At 37.4% G+C, this 20,581-nt stretch overlaps 2 protein-coding genes across 2 annotated transcripts; both read left to right on the top strand.

Moving 5' to 3' along the window:
• The first annotated feature begins 412 nt into the window (after positions 1-412).
• Positions 413-11,383, top strand: LOC122845567 (serine/threonine-protein phosphatase PP1-beta catalytic subunit-like). Its single transcript, XM_044141818.1, has 8 exons — positions 413-543; positions 4,712-4,843; positions 8,199-8,429; positions 8,514-8,618; positions 8,721-8,792; positions 8,885-9,036; positions 10,082-10,216; positions 10,312-11,383. The coding sequence occupies exons 1-8, from the start codon at positions 492-494 to the stop codon at positions 10,414-10,416; spliced, it is 984 nt and encodes a 327-aa protein (XP_043997753.1). The 5' UTR covers positions 413-491; the 3' UTR covers positions 10,417-11,383.
• Positions 11,384-14,080: 2,697 nt separating this feature from the next.
• On the top strand, positions 14,081-16,832 carry LOC122845568 (glycoprotein endo-alpha-1,2-mannosidase-like). The gene is made up of 3 exons (XM_044141819.1): positions 14,081-15,406; positions 15,535-15,611; positions 15,701-16,832. The coding sequence occupies exons 1-3, from the start codon at positions 15,257-15,259 to the stop codon at positions 16,332-16,334; spliced, it is 861 nt and encodes a 286-aa protein (XP_043997754.1). The 5' UTR covers positions 14,081-15,256; the 3' UTR covers positions 16,335-16,832.
• The last annotated feature ends 3,749 nt before the right edge of the window (positions 16,833-20,581 follow it).

Raw genomic sequence — 20,581 nt, 5'->3', positions numbered from 1 at the left:
AGTCATTTTTAAAGACAACTAAAAAAAATATTCCTTGTGGGTGGAAAACATAAACAAATGTAATTTATTTCTATTATTTCAGCAACAGGATAAATTGAATTCTGTTTGGAATTGATTATATCTTGGTCAGGTGACAGCTGTAAATAATTATTTAAAGATGTATTACATTATTTTACCTCGTAATGAATTATGTGTATATATGACAATTGTAATTTATTAGAGACAATGGTACAGTTTTTTTTTATATTTTATAGTTATTATTAGTCTTTTAGATTAAAATGATCCCGTAATAATTTGAACTTTGAGTTTATATTCAGAGCTTTTTTATATATATTACTTGCGAACAATTAAACTGTTAACCTGCTTGCCTGGTCTCCCTGATTGGTCATTATTTTATTTATTTGCGTCAAGTACCTGTTTCCCCTCATTAGCGCCCTCCAGTGTCCGCTAAGGATATCAAGCAACTGACACTGTTCAACATCAGTGTGAAGATGGCGGAGGGTGAATTGAACGTGGATAGTCTCATCTCTCGGCTTCTGGAGGGTAAATTATTCTCTTAAATGTGTATTGTTATGCAGAAGTAAAGGTTCGGGCTCTCTGATTCGGCTCAAAACTCTTCATCACGTTAGTAACTGTCCCGTTTTTTTTCCTTCACGTAGCGCAGGCAACTGTTAGCAGCTACTGACTGCTAATGTCAGCCATTGGTACCGTTGTATCCCCCGGCTAGCTGCGACTAGCGTTACCGTTAGCTGCCTGGTCGTGTTTATAAACAGTCAGTGGTGAACGCCTACATGTCTCCATTGGCGCAGGTTTATGTGAGGCTTTAGATATCTAACCTACATAAATCTTGTGTTTTTTTTCCCCAAGCAGGTAAATGTATTTTGTACATTGAGGTTTTTTTTAAGTCAGTTTATGTTCTAAACCGTTAATGTTCAGAAGGAGGGGCAGGGACGTTTCTTGAAACAACGGTTTTTGACCTAATTTATGCTGGGATTATATACACACCCTAATTCTGTGTAAGAAGTATTTTTAGGAGAAAAGGAGCGAAGATGCACTTGCTTTTAAACAATACATTGTGTATCGATGTATTTTTACTTGTATGTGTTGGGCATGGGCCAGAACAAGATTCTCAATATATTAATATCTTGATCAAAAATATCCTGGTATCACAATAGATACCTATAACACCTAATTATGTTTGTTTTAAAATAAACGATAAAAGGTAGAAAAATATATCCTGCAGCAAAATGATACATTTAACTACCAAAATATAGAAAGAGCTGAATATTATATTTGTTTGTCACTAACTGCTGGTAGCTTTCCTTGTGTGGCTTTAAAACTACATTAACTTAATAACATGCTCCGTTCCCGCTCAGTGACTGGCATGCATTCACGCTCTACTTGCCAATGATTTATTCGGCCAGTTGGATGAACTTTCACTGTTCTTAATGCCTATTCCTAATGTAGATTTTAGTGACCTAGATTTTAATGCACCCTATGATGGTATGTCAACCTGTCCAGCGTGTAACCCAACTCTCACTCAGTGACCACTAATGATCCTTCAAGAATACGCAGGTATAGAAAATGGATAGACAGAATAAATATTTATTAGTAGTTGAATGACATCAATATCATCATTGAAAGGCTCAACAGTATTGTCATAATGTCATGGTTTTCTAATATCATGCAGTGTTGATTCAAAGCAAAGAAACAGGTGAGGGAGGAGAAGGGATGCATTACTCAACTCTCCATGAAGGTGGAGAAAACTCATTGGTGGAGCACTTTCTTTAGAGTTTATATTATAGAAATATGAAAACAGTAACTGGCCTGTGCTTACACAAAAGTTCAAACTTTTTATTTTCCTTTCATTAGATCAGGTCTAACAACTGAGATTTGATAAATACTTTGATATTTTTCAGCCTGGAAAGTTCAAACATTTAATTTTGGTACCAAATATATAATATAACTTCAATATAAATGTTTACATTATTTTTAGTAGTAGTGGTAGTGAGTGCATCACTCTCTCACAAACATATTCACAACGTCTTGTATATCACCTGTATACGTTACGACACAAACGAAATATGCCATTTCAAAGTTTGTCATTCTGACACTACAGAGGGGAACAAAACTCTTACTGCTAAAGTATTATCATCCAAGCAGTCTCGCCAAGTACAAGTAAGCTCTCTGGTACCATGGCGTTAGTCCAGAGAAATCCAACTAGCTGGTTAGAAGTTAACCAGACATACCAGGCTGTTCTGAAGGCCCAAACATTCAGCTCAATGTTTACATTTGTAGCATTAGCCATTGGGCAGCTGCTGGAGGAGAGGACTGCTCTTGTATTCATTTTCACCAAGGTAATTTTTCAGACGAGTAACAAATTTTACTCTTTCAGTATAGAGGTTAATTCATGAAGCTGAAGGTAAAGAACAAAACTGTTATCCGAGCGAGAGCGCACAACTAAAACGATGAAATAAAATCCAAAACCCAAAAAATAATGCCTCTTTTGTTTTTCCAGAGTTTCTTTGTGTGTGTATTTGACAGCTGGTATGTTTTTGTTTCACATTTGGTTTGTATGTGTGTTTTACAATTGTGATCAGGCTCCAGTGATTCATGCTTTCATACTCTCACACTGCCTTTAGTTGTTCATATATTTCTAAAAATTCACAAGAACATCAGAACACAAATGTGAGACATTTCAGTGTTGGATGTTTTTTTGTTTTTTTTTAACCTATCCTTAAAATTGCTGTCAGTCTGGGTTCACATCCACTTCTGAATGTACCAGCTTCATGGAACACTACTTGACCACTAAGGCAAAATCATCTGTCCTTGGCATACTTTACTCCAGCATCTGTGACACTGTTGGATGGACATGGCATATTTAGGGCTCCCACAATTATAGATTCCTATTTTAGGATGCATTTTATTAAAAATACTTTGACCTTGTGTTCACGCTAGCTTGGTTTTAAATTGTGCCCAAGGTATTACTCTCTTCTTTAACATTGTTTATTAATTATTTAAGTGTATTTAACCCTTGTTTTCATCCCTTTGGCTTTAAAATGTGTCTGTGTTTTCTATTGGACTTTCAGCTAATGTTACTATTCAATGACTGTTTTCAAGTCATTGACTAGCTGTAACCAACTTTGAGATTTTTCTTTTTTTTTAGTCTAAGAAAATATTTTGTTATGAGTAGTAAGCAAGGTAAGTGAACATTTTTCAGCACAATCAAAGTAGAAAAAGCAAAAACTGTCCTATTGTTTCATTGCTAATGGCTATTAAAATAATTTGAAAGCACTGTCACTTTAACTATAAACACCGATTTACTAAGCACTGCACACAAACTGCTGTGGTTTGCGAGAGTCACAAATCCTTGTCAACTCGTTCAGCTTTCGCCACAGGGTGATCTTATAAACCTAATCTCTTCTAAAAGTGCCAGTCTGCAGAGTGCCACTGCAAACAGTGAAAGCTTCAGTGTTAAAGCCGAGCAGGCTAAGGACCCGAGCTTAGCTTACGCTTTGCTGATGAGGTCTGGTAATGAGCCCTAATTCTGCTTCATGTTACCCGCTGGATTTGGGTGCAAAATAGATGGCTAGTTACACACACTCACACACACACACACAAAAAAAAAAGGGAGATGATGTTTAGCACCAGTAATACTAAAGCTTTGAAATGTTTTGGGTTATCACATTATCTGTGTATGTTTTTTAATGTTTAATTTAATATCTAACCCTTGTGACACATTCAATTACATGACTAATCATAATGCGGCAATGAGGAAATTCCAATGCTTTAGTTGAAATGGGATGATTATGTGGGTGTAGATTAAATTGAACAGAAATGCTTTTTCTACACATACATAGTTCACTCTTTTTATCTTGAACTTGTTTTTCTATTTCATAGACTGTTTGAAAACCACAAATAATAAAGGTTGCTACTAAGGCTTGCTTTCCTGTCTTGGACTTTGAAGTGGGTGTCTTAGTGTAAGGGAACACACAAATGCTTAGTAGTTACCTGGTTATGGATTTGTTCATGTCTCTTTTTTATTTTTATAGAAGGTTAAAGAATTAACATTTTATTATAATCTAATAAAATTATTATTAGATTATAAATTTATAATCTAATCCTATAATTGCTCAATTATAGGATTGAGTAATATAAGTAATGGCTTGGTATGGCTTTCTGATAAGAAAAGTATGCTGGAAGAGAAAACACATAAAATCAGCAAAATAGTAAAATGTTCCTCCAGCGTAGTCGCCACATTTCTTTTTTTTTATTTAAATAATCCTACTTTTCATATCGCCACCCGATTCAGTTGCTGACTCCAGGCAGCGTTTTGCGACTCTCGGTTTTCTTGTTAGTGTTCTAAGATGGGTCACAGTGCCATAAAGCAGGCTTGAGCTCTAAGTGGAGCTACAGCGCCAACGCCGCCCACACTGTGGCTGAAGATGTTTGCTCCTCTCACAGCCTCAGCACCAGGTTCCTAAAGTATGGCTGTAATCACTTTTGAGCTGCAGAATCATTACACCCACAGTTCATCTGCTTTCAAGGCAGCTTTTTGTGATTCTGCTTGAAGTGTATTTTCTCCTTAGGTAAATTGTGCTTCCACTGCAGCCTCCTTGTCATGTTTCTGATGCTGCCTCTGCTGCTTCCTGAGAGCAGACACATGATGGAAGTTGTCGGTCTTACTGACAGTTTTGTTTTGCTTCCTCAGTGCGGGGATGTCGTCCGGGAAAGATAGTCCAGATGACTGAGGCAGAGGTCCGTGGCCTTTGCATCAAGTCCAGGGAGATCTTCCTTAGTCAGCCAATCCTTCTGGAGCTTGAGGCACCTTTGAAGATTTGTGGTGAGTGTTTTCAGTTCTCTTTATGTTTTAAGATTACAACTCTTGAGTGGCATTGCCCAGATCTGAAAATCTAAAAGGCCTCTAAACAAAATACTGTAAACAGTATTTCCTAGTTCAGTGTCTGGTACAGCACAGGATTGGACTTTGGGAGGTTCTGTTAATTTTTCAGTTTTGGTTGTTTTATACCCAACCTATTTGGGTACGAAAAAGAGTTGCCTGTAACAAAACATCCGTTGGTAACTCTCTTTGGGAGGACCCGTAGCAGATAACCAAAAGGCTGATGACATCATAGCTTTTACATTCTGTCTGCTTTAGAAAATGCTGGATTTAGAAATGTTGGCAGCCTCTTGTCAATTAGAAATATCAGGGTTTACTTTCTCTATGAAATGTTGAGTATCTCTAATCGCTAATATTAAGAAATGAAGACAATTTCAAATGGCAACTCTTTATTTGTATGGTTCTTGTTTAATTTGAGGTCATGTTTGTGTTTACTCTCTCACGTGTGGTATGATGTCGCCTGTGCTCCTAATATAAATAACTAATGACAATTCAGGACAGAGGGCCCAAAAAAAGGAAAACAACGCATTAAATGCTTTGCCTTAGTCCGCGTCGAGGACTAAGGCCTTCATATGTGGGTTGTGCTTAACCTCTACTTGAAGAACCATGAAAATGGTTGAAGATGTTGGCTCCTCTCACATTACTGAGAGAGGAGTGTCCTTGTTAAAAACTGTCATTGGCAGTCAAATTTCTCTGGGTAATTATGCTCTCCAGGCTCCAACATTTTACTAAATGGACAAAATAAATGTAATATGAATAACTAAAAAAATAACTGATTCCCTCACATGCAAACATTTTCTGCTTGTTCTTTTTTTTTTATTTGTTTTTCTTTGTGCTGTATGGGTTTATTTTAAGTAGTGTTTAGAATGATCGGTTCTGCTAGCATTAAAAGCCATGAAGTTGTTAACATTGCTTTGCTTTTATCCACAATGCAGTATTTCTTGGAGCCTTGTTCTGAAATGGATTTATTCTGCGAAACCTCCGAAGTAGTAAACAGAATGCAGAACAGCAGGATTGGTCTCCATGCAACTTATATTTCACTTTAATCAAACATTCACTTTCCGTGTGGAATTAGTTTGCAGATGCCTCTTCTTGAAATCCAAAACGACTAAGGCGTTTGTAGGAAGCCTCCTAGTCTAAGTGCACCCCAGAGATCCTGTTTATGCTTTGCTGTTGTTGTAAAGCCACTGCAGGTTTTGCATTATGCATTCCTTTTATGTTGGTCTATAACTTGAATAAATAAAATACATTAAGGTATGTGATTGTAAAATGACAAAATGTGAAAAGATATATATATATATATATGGATATTTTTTATAAATCCTTGAACTCTAGACGCCATTTACTGAATTTAGAAAACACGTTTTGACATTGAAGTGATGGGTGCACTGAAAGGCGGACTCCCTGTGTGCAGAATGCAGTCCACAAAGCCTGGTCTGCACAGCCTAGAGCAGCAATTTACTTGAAGCATTTCAGACTTGTCTTATATAACCAAGCTATGCATTTCACTTTTGGAAGATATTCTCTGTGTTTAGTCCCTATTTTTAATTTGTTTTTCAGAATTATTTGTTCTTCAGGTATTTCTGTGAGGGTTGTGCGTCTTAGATAGAAATGAGACATTTAAGAATAGGCAGACGGCAACAAAAGAGGGTTGGGTTGTATTTAAATTCTAGTAGGCAGAGTAACATTATACAACCATATATCTTCTGGTGCCAGCTGTGGTTTGGGTTTGATTGTACAAAACACCAATGCGCCCTTTGAAATGCAAAAAAATTGTATCCCTACCAGTTTCATGAGCTCAAATAAAATGCATGTTTCGGTTTGAGTTGCTTCTCTTAGATTTTAATTTGCGTTTAGTGTTATCTTGTAATGAAACAGTTCTACCAAAAAGACTGTGGCACATAAATTCAGTTTCCTTCTGTGTCACAATGGAGCCAGTAATTGTTGTTCTTCTGTGGTTTAGACCTCTTCAGTCATCTGTGCCTGCACCACTTACCCAAAATTAGAGCAACCCTTAAGTTGGCACAATAGGATATAAAAGGAAGCAGGTCTTGGCCGAGTGATGATTCTCCCCTGCAGAGACTTGGTGCTTTGCTGGGAGCATCTACAGCTCCTCTGGGTTTCATGAAGGTCAAGGATGGAAGCCATTGGTCTTAAACCCTGAGAGAACAGTTAAAATTAAAGTTGGGGTGTGTTTAATTGAAAGGTGGATTATGTGTGCTCCCTTTTTACAAATGGCTTTAATTGTGATGGATGTTTGTCTCTGCTGCCCACTTTTCCACAGCCTTCTGTGTTGATCTAGTGGTCATCGTTATACGACGACAATGTATAATTGTCAAATAGAGAGTATCTTTTTCTGCCACTCTTTCATGTTTTTCAGATCAGGAAATAAATTAATCCAATTAAAAACAAAAAGTTGTTGTTTTTTTTTTGAATGATTAATTCATTTATTAAGACTATCCAGCTCAACCAGGTCTAATGCAGAACAAGTGATTGCCCCAGAAGCATAAGTACTCATGCCATCTTTTGCATCAACATGTTTCCAATAACCTACTGATTTAGAATTTTAAATGACTTTCCTTGGCAGAATTATACAAATGAAGCCACTCTGGGTAGTTTTTAAGCATGAACAGCCTGTTTAAGATGCAAATCTGAATTGGATTGATGTCTTGGCTTTGACTAGGCCAATCAAACTCTTTTTTTATTTTTTTTCTTTTTTTTTTCATAACTATTTAGCAATAGACTTGGTGGTGTTTGTTCTGCGGCATAATTTAATTTGCTTAAAATCATAAGATTTTTTTTGTAGAGACCAGAGTTCATGGTTTCATAAATTACAGCAAGTCATCCCAGTTGTTTGTGAGTATCTGCTCTCACTGGGGTTTACTGAAATACGAACATCTTAGAAATGATTTTTTTTAACCCTTCTTACCCTGATGCATGTCAATGATTTTGATTACTTTTCCCACATAAGGCCTGGATGGGAGAGAGTTGTTTTTGTTTTTCTAAACATCTTCTGAAATCTGCTTTTGCATCTACTCAGGTTATCCTTTGTCTGATATAATCTATGTTTGCTCTGAAACAAATGTGTGTTTATAAAAGCCAAAACAAAAAATATATTTTTCTCAGTACTATGTACATCCAGATTTTTATATATATATATATATATATATATATATATATATATATATATATATATATATATATATATATATATTTTGTATTTTTGTTTAAGCTTCAATGAACAATATTCCAGTTATAAAATCCCAGCTGTACACTTTGCATCTCACCCTCTATTTAGGTGACATCCATGGGCAGTACACTGATCTGCTGAGGCTGTTTGAATATGGTGGCTTCCCTCCAGAAGCAAACTATCTATTCCTGGGTGATTATGTAGACAGAGGAAAGCAGTCCCTGGAAACCATCTGTCTGTTGCTGGCCTACAAGATCAAATATCCAGAGAACTTTTTCCTACTCCGAGGAAATCATGAGTGCGCTTCCATCAATCGTATCTATGGCTTCTACGACGAATGTAAGTGAATTCATTAGGGGCTATTAATATCTCTGAAAAGCGTAAAATATTTAGTACCTAAGATGTGTATTTGTACATGTGCAGGCAAGCGCAGGTTCAACATTAAGTTGTGGAAGACCTTCACAGACTGCTTTAACTGCCTCCCCATTGCTGCTATAATTGATGAGAAGATCTTCTGCTGCCACGGAGGTGATTGTCTACTGCAGATGTGCAGTTGATTTAAAAAAAAAAAATGATTTTTTATATGGATTCAATGCAGCCAATCAAAAGCTGATGTTTATTTTCTATCAGGGCTTTCACCTGATTTGCAATCAATGGAGCAGATTCGCAGGATCATGAGGCCGACAGACGTACCAGATACAGGTGCTGTTTCTATCTGCATGCACTCCATGCTTGATCGATTTCACTCTCATTGCAACTCCTTATATCTTTCCACCGTGACGTGCTCGTATCAGGCCTTCTGTGCGACTTGTTGTGGTCGGATCCAGATAAGGACGTGCAAGGCTGGGGAGAGAATGACCGTGGAGTCTCCTTCACCTTTGGGGCTGATGTGGTCAGTAAGTTCCTAAACCGCCATGACCTGGACCTCATCTGCAGAGCCCACCAGGTAATTAGAGATGGAATCTGAACATCCTGCATGTAAGCATTATGTTTTTACTTGCGCAATTAACAGAGACTCGTTTCAATTACCAGTGCCGATAAGAAAATCTTGTACAAGCTATATTAATTGTAGCGGGTATGTGTTCCCTGGTTTCTACCTCTATTTCACCTCTTCTTCCCTAAGCATCATGCATTCAAGCACCCGGTAATGGTTAATCTGTTTTGCTTGATTGAATTGCTACGGTGCTCTCTTTAAGTATTTGTTCTCCCATATCTTTTCTATGCATTGTCACTTTCTGTCAATTTTTGGACCAATACAAAGTAGTGCATAATTGGGATGTGATTGGAAATGAAGATTTGTTTTCCACTACTAATAAAAATCTGAAAATGTGGAGTACATTTGTAATCTGTAGAAGAGTCTTTCATCGACATTAGAGCTGCAAGGTTTTTGGGGTATGTCTCTGCCAGCTTTGCTAAACCAAAGAGACTGAAATGATTTTCTGTACTTCTTAAATACCTGTTGATCTGGTGGGAAGTGTCTTCAGACATCAGTTTTAATGTCTTGCTACAGATTCACAACAGCAGGTTTCACAGTTGGCATGGCGTGTCCAAGGAGATGTGCATTCTTAGTTTTCCGCCACACAAAGCGCTTTGCACATGGACAAAATTGTTTGTTTTTGGTCTCATCTGAACAGAGTATCTCGCTTCCGTGTTTGTCCTTTCTTTAAACAATAACTTTGTTTTTTCAGCTTGTCCATAAAGGCCAGAGTTATGGAGTGCATAGCAAACAGTGATCATGTCAACAGATTCTCCCACCTGCGTAGTAGATCTGAATTTTGTGGTTGTGTCATGACAAAATGTGAAAACATTCGAAGGACAAATACTTTTGTAAGATACAATGTATATAGTGCGATGCGCGGAGTTGATGTTTGGAATATTTCTGAGGTGGTTTAGTAAGCTCTACCCTGACAGCACAGTTAGTTTGTGAGTAGCTGAAGATCTGTTTATTGATCGCTGTGGGCGTTAGAATAACACCACGTGTCTTAAAACAGGTTGTGGAGGATGGATACGAGTTCTTTGCCAAACGCCAACTGGTCACACTTTTTTCTGCTCCAAACTACTGCGGGGAGTTTGATAACGCAGGCGGCATGATGAGTGTGGATGAGTCGCTCATGTGCTCCTTCCAGGTAGTCAGAAAGGATTTGGAGTTGTGATGTTTTTTTCCCAAACTGATATCTTATTACATGAATAATCACTCAAATATCAACTCTGTTTTCTTAAGATCCTGAAGCCCTCAGAGAAGAAGGCCAAGTACCAGTACGGCGGCGTAAATTCTGGCCGGCCTGTGACCCCACCCCGCACCACCCAACCTCCCAAAAAGAGGTGAACACCCAACTGCAGCTTGTACCCACTCCTTGTCATTTTGTCCATTCCAGATCTGCCTTTATGGTGACCCCACAGCACCCCTAGAAGAGAGAAAATACAGGGGTTGTCTGATTGTCCTAATCCTCCACTACTCCTCCACTCAGCCAGCCTCTCGTCAACACCACTGACAGCTCTTTTCTTAATGTGTACGTGTATATAAATTTGCTGTGGTTTATCAGTTGGGTTGTTTTGCCTTTACATTTGAATTTTGTTTTGTTTTGTTTTGTTTTTGAAAATATTAAAAAAAAAAAAAAAAATTAACCTTATTGGTGGTTTTAATTCTAATGCTGCTTGAGGTTTTCTGAGGTTCTCTGTTGTGTTAGGGAATGCTTTCTTTGTATGTCAAAGAACAATGTGACCAAGTTGCAAAAATTTTCTTTTCTTTTTTTTTTTCTTCATAAAAACAAAATGAAGGTTTAACAATATTTTACGTTGACCTTAAAAACAGTAAAACAAAAAAAATCCTCTTGTGTGTTTTAATTGGGACTGCGGTTCCACTGCAGGACCAAAACAAAAGTCTTATTTCAGCTTATCACAGCATGTGTAGTATTCTTAGTGGTTCTTGTGCACATGAACTTTTTTTAACCATTAATAAAGAGCACCTTCATATTTGTAGAACAGACCAGTTTGAATGAACAAATTTGGCCCTTCTGATCTTGGACATCATCTACGCAAACAAAATGTATTCTCAGTTTCAGTTTGTCCATTCTGTCTCGTCTTCCTGTGCTTCGACTACTCCTACATAAAAAAACATGCTGCTTTCTTGCTCTTAGCTGGTATTGACAGTTTTTCTCATTTTCCCCCCCTCCCTTCTATAACCTTAATTTTGTCTTAAGAGCGAGCGATTGATTTGACGACGGATTATGAGTTTTGAATGTCATGGGGGTTGGCGCACATTGTTTTCAAGGTAATGATGAATCAAACAACATTTTTTTTTAAAAATGACATCGCAAGCTTCAGGAACCACCCATATTATTGGAACTGCTTATTCTAAGTTTGCTTAACACTAGCTTTCCTCTCCTCACCCATTCAGTGGAGGTACAAGGTGTGAAAATTAGCAGAGCTCAGTGTGGGTGGGTAGTTTTAACTTTGCTGTGTGATTGTGTTGCCACCTGGTGTATAAATATGGCACTGCGGTGCACAAACTGTGTACGCCTCATGTAAAACAGGAAGCATCCAAATATACCGGAGAGGGTTTTTCACGACATTGCTAGTGTTGCTTACCATTCGGCACTACCACAGTCACACTGTCCAGCTCGCAGGTTGGTTGGTGTCCATCTGTAGTTTCTACTGTTCGAAAGATGCTTTTGTAACTTCAAAACAGAAAAGTTTTTTTGTTTTTATGTTTGTTTGGGGTTTGTTTTGTTTTTTTCATTATGGATTACTTTCAGTTTGCTTAACTTATTTCCTTGGTGTTACCTAAAGCTGTTTTACAGTTTGTAAAAGGTTATTTCAAAGTGAATACATTCAATAAAATGGATGAAAGGAAAAGTCGGTTGTCATTTTTATTTATCTTTTTGAACATATTCTTCAATATCTAATGAAATTCATCACTTCCAACTCCATTTCTATTCCAGATTGTATAAATCAAAACATACATATTTTTTACTTTTTCTAAATAGTTGGCAAACAATGTTGGAGTCTTTGTGAGAGTTCATGTGGACCAGCTGTTGCCTCTAAAGGTTAACTCTTCCTCCCTTTATCACTTCAGCATCTCCCTCAATGCAAAGTGTGTGTGTAAAGTTTGTACCCAGTTGCTGGAGTCTGCTAGGGGATCTCTATGTACATTGGTTTTTGCGCTGACTGTGTGCCAGCAAGGGCAATAATAACCGACCTTAGTTTGGGTGGCTCTCGGTAAAAAGTTTGTCATTCAGGCAGTTAAGTGAACACCCATGAAAAGAGGGAGGAATTAGCTTTGAACGCCAATCTGATGAGTCTGCATCCAATTTGAATAAAACTGGTAAGTAAAGGGCTGCAGAATAAACGGGGACAGTCTCATCTGGATTACCACAATCTAATTGTTGAGTTGCAATAAAAAAGGGCATAAAATAAATTGTAATGGAAATTTGACAAAAGAGGCAGTTTTAGCATTGTTTACTGAAGTCATAATGAAGGCATTTCTCCTTTAATGTGCAAAGCCGCTTCAGTTCTGAGAAATGGACTTCTGTGTATTATAATATTTATACACCATGGAAACAGAACTGAGTTGTTCACAATTAAAAATGTCTAGCACTTACTCATTTGAAAAAGGTTTTTAGGGGCACTTATTTTGATGTTAGGGGTGTTAATTGTGGTACCAATGATTTGTTAAAAGCATCTATGAGTTTTAACATGGAGTTTTGCACAAAAAAACACTCAAATTATAGGTTAGTTATTTTTTTTTTTTTTTTTTTTTTTTTTTTTGCCATATTTGCTACATTGTATGAGTAACCAATAGTTGTGGCCTGCACTGTGGAAGAAATTAAAATGCACTTTTAGTAGCTGGATAGTGCTAACAACCACCTGGAACAGGAGCTGTGGATTATATTAAACTGACCCCAAATTAATGGGTCAAAACTTCAAGGATGCTTTTTGTTCCAAATATTATGTCTATCTTCAGACTATTTGTATAGATAGATACATGGATGTCATGTCACAATAAACAAAAAACGTGAAGAACAATACATTGGACAGGATCGAAATATTAAACATAGAGAAACAGTGCATTATTAAAGGGAAATTTACAGAACTGACAGTAGCAAATAGTTTCAAATGTAATGATGACAGTAAAATTGTTGCGAGTATGTTGTTACAAATGCAGTCTAAAGTTTCAGTACAGCTCAATTCAACGCATTTTTTTTGACAGATTTTTGCAGTATTACAACTTTCAGCCTGATGGGGGCGGTATGCATGCTTTTCCGGTAAGTGTGACGTAGCCCGGCCATCACGACTATCTACAAACATAGATAGGTCACAGTAAATGGTTACAATGCTAGCTGAGCGTTTGTAGATCTGGGATGCATTCCAGGACAAGTGCCGAACCAGAAGTGGTGGTTTTGTTCACGTCCCATGTGTCTTATACAGCTGAAATAACTCAGAAAGACTAAAGCACGCGGTTACTGTAAGTTTGTATCCATTTTAGGCACTTTACCTTGTTTATTCGAGGGCTAGAGCGAGTTCATAGTTTTGTAGAATAAAGCTAAAACGTCTACCCTTCCATGGTTAGCTGCTGCTGTTGAAAGGTCTGAAGTTCAGGGCAGTGTACATTGACTGGCTGAAAATATGTAAAAGTAAACAGAGTCTTCCTTCCTTAAGATACCGTCACCATAGTCTTGACATGTTAGCCAGCTGCCATATGCATGTGCATTTATTTAACATGTTTTGCACAGTTAATTTAAATATATTTCCGTGTAATTATTTTTGTTTTGAAAAGAATACATTGGATTGTCATCAGATTGATGATGTTCTTCTCGTTGTGTGTTGGTTATTTGTAGCTGAAACATTTCACATAAAAGACTAAATCTGAGACAAAGCTGCTGCTAGAGATGCACCAATGAGAAATCTTTTGGGCTCATTTAAGATTACCTTTTTAATTTGTAGGTTGTTGTGAAACTTAGTTTTAAGATCAATGGTTAACAGTGTTTAAAAATGTTATATTTTTGAATGAGACATTTTAGATTTGATGTTGTTAATAGGGATGTCCCAGGTGACATTAGGTTGAATTAAACCATCTTTTAATTCTACAGAATGTGCTCTTGATTGTCCAAAATGTTATTACTATGAATTAATGTACATTTAGTAGAAGTTCCTCTTCCCTTCAATAAATGTCAAAAGCAATTTTCTTTAAGACTAAGTAAAATGTAGCCTTGTCCTGTTCCCCAAGATGCAAATATTTTAGTACATTCTGGGTCCTTGACATCTGAAAGATATTCTTGTGGTTAATTTTGGATTTTTTTTTTTTTTTTACTTTTAGTCAGTAAACATGATTTCGCAAAAAAATTGCAGAATCTACTTTCCTAATAGCTCTCTGATGCAGATGTAGCAAAAACCAAAGTTGTATCAACCTGGTTTAAATTCAGTTGATGTATTCACCAAAATTATTCATCAACATATACCTCTCTCTGAACCCTTACCCCAAAATTAAAACAGTTGTTCCTGCCTAAAGAGAAAACCGTGATTTCGGGTAGACCAAACTTGGTGCAGAGATTCTCTGTCGACTAGACAAAGAAGTGGGACATTCAGAACCGCAGGTCAAGAGACCTAGTTCTCTTTGTTGAGATATGAAGCAATGAGACTCAAGGTGTCTCAAGAAAGATGTTTCAGCCATTTCTCTTGAGATGTTGATGTTTTTGGCGTCAAAGTTTTTCAGACCAAGAACACTTTCCTCTGTTGAAATTTTGACTTATTTTCCAACTTTCCCCAAAGGTAAGTGGGGTATTTAGAAATGCAGATTATTTGGGCATGTGGCGACTATTTAATGAAGCCAAATCCCAGTCAAGCTACTGCTGTCCCACGTTGATAAGAGTAAATGAGCTGATCAGGATGTATCTGGGACTCCTGTCTTTGGTGTCTTATTAGCACATCCCACTTAAAGGAGAACCCAGAGGAGACCCAGAATGTTTTGGTATCTAGATGATACCAAGATGTTTCCTTCTGACCTGGTGGGTATCGTCTAGAATGAGCTGTGGATACATTTTTTAAAAACTGAATCACTAGAAAAACAGAGTTCTTGGAAGGAATAAATTAAGATTTCTGAACAGTTAACATTTAAATCTGCTTTAAGGATGTATGAATGATAAAAAGAAAGCCGCCTTTTACCTCAGATGTTGTGTAGCTGTTCTTTGTATTTTTGTTTATCATCAGGTGTCATCGCTGTTTCCTGGTATCCCCCTTCCACAAATGATGACAACGGTGAGCCAATTGATGAAATCATACCTTCTTTGCTGGAGGTGGCACATAAATACCACATAAAGGTGCGTATGACAAAAGGTTTGTGTTTTGTGGAAATTTTATCAGATGTTGTTCCACTGTGCAGAAATCCAATGTCAACACCTTCGATCTGTTGGAATCAGATGCAAAAAATAATACTGTCTGTTTGCAGATTGCTTTTCATATTGAGCCCTACAAAGGAAGAGATGAAGTCAACATGTTTACCAATGTCAAATACATCATTGATAAGTAGGTGTTGTACTAGATTAGCTGTTTTATAGTCGCCTTGTACTTTGAGTGAATGAATTTCTATTTACCATTGATTGCATATCTCTTAGATATGGAGAGCATCCTGCATTTTTCAAGTACCGCACAAACGCTGGCAAACTCCTTCCACTTTTTTATGTGTATGACTCCTACTTAATGAACTCAGAGCAATGGGCTAAGCTGCTGAAGCACACAGACAGCAGCAGCATCAGGGACACACCGTATGACGCCATCTTCATCGCCCTACTAGTTGAAGAGAAACATAAGCGAGAGATCCTGACTGCAGGGTTCGATGGCCTCTACACTTACTTCGCTACCAACGGCTTCACATACGGCTCCACTCAGCGCAACTGGGTCTCTATCAAAGCCTTCTGCGACGATAACGACCTCATATTCATTCCGAGTGTGGGCCCAGGATACATTGACACAAGCGTTCGACCGTGGAACTTCAAAAACACTCGAAATCGCATCAACGGCAAATACTACGAAACCTCGCTGAGTGCGGCGTTGGAGTCCAGACCCGATTTTATCTCCATTACCTCTTTTAACGAGTGGCACGAGGGGACTCAGATTGAGACGGCCGTTCCCAAAACGGGTCAAACCGTGTACCTGGACTATCTGCCGAATAAGCCGTCCATCTACCTGGAGATAACTCGCAAATGGGCAGCAATATTTGGTGGAGAGCGACAAAGATGGCAAGACTGATCAGAGAGCCCATTTACTGAAAATTATATATACTACTGAAAAACTCATTTAGTTTGTGAAATGGACTACAATTTGAAAATGATGGCTCGTTGTTTAAGAAATTTTAAATGAGGTAAAGCCACAGTGGAGATAATGACTCATTCACTATGTCAATTTTGACTTCAGTCATGTATTTTTTTAATTTTTATTTTTTGCATTTAAACTGTGAACTGTGTTATTTTCTGTTTATGTTCAATGGTCAAGTTATCTATTGGGAGTTGAGCTTGAAAAATAATTCAGATGTTCCAAGACATTCCAGTCTTCAATGCTAATATGGGCCTTATTGATCCAAACAGCAAAGTGACAGAGTGGCTTTTTTGTTCTGTGCCCATATTGTGAATGCAGAGAGTGTGTTCAATGTTTTCTTTTCACCTTATTTGAGGTGTCTCGCTGTGAAACGTTTTGGAATGGCGCTTAAGCGTTTGCACGAATCACTTGAATAAACTGATCAGAAGCTGATGTGTAGAAAGTTGTCATCACCTTTCTAAACCCCACAATCACACACATCACACACATCACACACAGTTCAGATTTCTGCCAGTGTCACAGTTGTTACAGGCAGCCTTTCTGTTTAGAACAGGTACAACACTATGAATAACAGACAATTTCGCACTCCTGCTTGGCTTGTGACCTCGTTATCTGGGATGAGAAATTCTTCAGGTGAAAAAAAAAAAAAAAATTGGAAGCAATTTCAGTTTTATTTTGCACTTGCGAGGTGTTCTCAATATACTGGAATAAGTGCTTGTTAAGAAGGTCACAGCAGATTTATCAAAAGCAAAGTAGAAACCGTAGAAGTGTGCCAACCATCAGGTTTTTCCTAAAACTCAGGGTCCTTATTCTCAGTGCTATAGAGCTCCTATTTTAACATTAAGGATCTCTGCTGAATAGTGATTAAGCCAGCCGTGTGATAAATCAATGCTTGTGTGAAAAATCAATGCTTTTGCTTGCAGTTTGTCTTCCATGTCTGCATAACAAAAGCAGCACATATGTAGGAATTAAAATGCCAAATATTAAGAGTTTACATTTTTTATTTGAGAGAGAGATTTGCATCTTTTTACTGTTGGCGCTCAAAACATTTGGTTTTTTTCAAATACAATCTGAGATCCCCAAACCTGACCCCCAAAATACAGACGGCAGTCTCTGACAGACCTTTCAGCCAAAAAATAATAATAAAAAATCAAGAACATCTATAATCTCCATCATAAATTAATGTTTTCACAATTTAAACTGTGATCAGTAATACAATTTTGTCAGAGTGATGGAACCGTTATCTATTCAACCATCTGAATAAAATCTTACTGGCACTCAAAAATATAGACTCATGTAAATACATCACACCTGAAATATGAATATGATTGCATATAATAACCACTTGGTGTTGGATAAATACCAAAATGTCCAGTATCCTACGCCCTTAGCGAGGAGGTGTGGTTGACCCCGTTGCTATGTGGCGCTGACCTTTGGGGGCTGTGATTGTTTTTTCTTGTTTAATAGCCATTAGTAAGCAACTCAATGGACCTTTAGTGCTATCATCTGGTAAGGAATGTGGGCCAAATGTTGCCAAACCAAAACAACCTCATATCCTATCAAACAAATGACGCTGTCTGAAAACACTGCCTAGGCTGTTTCTGTTCCAAGCGTTAAAAAGTCCCTCCATGATATACAATACAGTCATCCAGCCAGGTTTTCTTGTTGATAAACTAATAAACTAATGATGCACTTGTGCCTCTAGATAGGAGGAAGACGACATATTGAAGTTCAAACTGAACATCAAAAGGGAGAAGAAGGGGGATTGAAGTGACTTTGAATATCCCATGGTTGCCCGACAGCTTGTGCTGACTATTTGAGGAACTAAATTAACACTTCAGGAAACTAGAGATGTTGTAATGATGTCAGATATATTTTCCCAAACAAAAGGTCTAACCCATTTCCAACAAGCTTTAACACAGGGAGATCAGTGAGAAATACTGGTGGAAATATCTAAAAGTTGGTCAGCAATTATGACCATAATTTGATTGCTGAGACTATTTTCTTTTTCTCCACTGATTAGGAAGTACATAATTATTAAATAAAATGTGAATTAAAACCAGCAAGTTTCCTTCAAATAAATATTCCTTTTACGTTGTTTTATTATCTTTTAAGACACCTCCCTCGTTTACTGTCAATAACACCAGATATTAACAGAGATTTGTATAACTTTGAGCCTGTCTATAATTAGCTGGCAAAAATACATTTTTAAGTGGGCCAAGTATATTTTCTGATCAGAATCAGCCAAACAGAGCAAGCTTGAAAAGCTAGAGCAACATTTTATAACCTAGGACAATGATATGCTTCAGGACTCTTTTAGGGACATGCAGTTTACTCAGGAAGTAAGTAAAGACCAATGACTTCAGGTCAGGAAATCAAAGTCTGTGAATGTATTTCTACTGCATTCAAATTGCATAGACCCCCACTGAGTATAAGAATAAGATCTTCTTCAGGTTCTCTAAAAAAAATGTCATTAGATTTCTGAGAAGCTGAGTTGTTTGAAAAATACTGGTGGAAATATTCACCAGTGACAACCCCTATTAAAACTGTGACATCCTCTATTACAGACGACAGCTTTAAAATATTTTACTGGAGCAATGATGGAAGTTGCCACTTACAGTGGGCGACTGTGGCTCTTTGTTAGAGTAGTCGTTGTGCGATTGGAAGGTCGTAGGTTCAATTCCAGCTTCCTCCTACCACATGTCAATGTGCCTCTGAGCAAGGCACTTAATCCCAAATTGTCTACCTATCTGCGTATTGGTGTATAAATGTGTGTGTGTTCGTGAGTGTGACTGGGTAAATGTAAAGCGCTTTGAGTGGTAAAAATGACTGGAAAAGTGCGATATAAGTTCAGTCCATTTACTGATAAGTCTATGTTGTCCACACTCCAGTGCATTTTCTTTCTGATTCTGCATGTTGCTTAAACATTACCCACAGCTCTTCCAAGTCACAGGATTGTGTGGTCCAAAAAGAGCGTCTTTCATGAGATCCACAGCAGAGGTCTGTGTGGGTCATTGTTCAGACGCAGAAGCTTTTTTCAGTTCTTACAGTACATTCTTGATGGACTGCACAGTATTTTCACTCAAAATGGATTCAATTGAGACGCCTCCTCCCCGTGCACTATTTCATCCTTACTTTCTTTATTTTCTTCCCTGATACCCTTCTGTTTAAACTAAACTCAAGTCTAGCTAGAAATCCTAGATTTATTGAGGATCAAGATTCATTAAGCTCCTCTCACGGCACAACAGCAACGACAGATAGATGTCTGACCCAAGTGCTCAATGAGCGGTTGGGATGATCTAACACATCTGGAGCTTGATTCTGTTTAGCAGAAGCACATAAGTGCTTTTTAAACCTCTGCACTTTCAGTTTAGATCATTCATTTTGAAACCAGTCTCACAAGTCCTAAGCTATAATCTGATCAGAAAAGACATTCTTTTGTAGAGTCGAGGCTGTTGTTCAAATGTAATAATTTCAACAACTCTGGACTATATTTAATAATTGGGTGACTTATACAGATAATTATTTTCCCGGTGGTTTTGTGTCATCTACGTAAATGAGGGATGAAAACCCCAACTGATTGGAGCCATAACAATTGCATAAAAAAGGCATAACAATTAATCAATCGATCAAGGTTGTATATATGGCACATTTCAGCAGCAAGACAGTTCAAAGTGCTTTACATCATAAAAACACACAAAATATAAAGTTACAACTAATTTCTTTTAAAAACAACATATTCAATTTGTTGCTTCTTAAAATTATGCTCCACTTTAACTTGGTAAAATGACATCTATTATATTCAGTGGCTTTACCATGACAAAACATGAACACTTTTAAATTGCACAAAACCTTTCAGTACAGTTTATTTAAAATATTAAGATATTGGACTGATATATATATATATATATATATATATATATATATATATATATATAAAGGCATGCCATACAGTTCAGATTTGAATAAAAATGGAAAATGATGTGTCGTTTGCACTACACGTGTTGGTATAGCTGACATCCCAATGAGACGTACATAAGGTCGTGATTGTAACCTGTCAAAATGTGAAGAAAAAAAAACATGCATGTTTACAGAATGCACAGTCTCTATTGAACAGAATATTTTTTTTAAATGCACCGCAGCAGCATCTCCACGTCCTCCAACAGCACTGACTGTAAACA

The sequence above is a fragment of the Gambusia affinis genome, linkage group LG16, assembly GCF_019740435.1.
Source record: "Gambusia affinis linkage group LG16, SWU_Gaff_1.0, whole genome shotgun sequence".
In the NCBI taxonomy this organism is placed as follows: Eukaryota; Metazoa; Chordata; class Actinopteri; order Cyprinodontiformes; family Poeciliidae; genus Gambusia; species Gambusia affinis.
The sequence above is the reverse complement of the archived record's forward strand: the minus strand, read 5'-3'. Positions and strand labels throughout refer to the sequence as shown.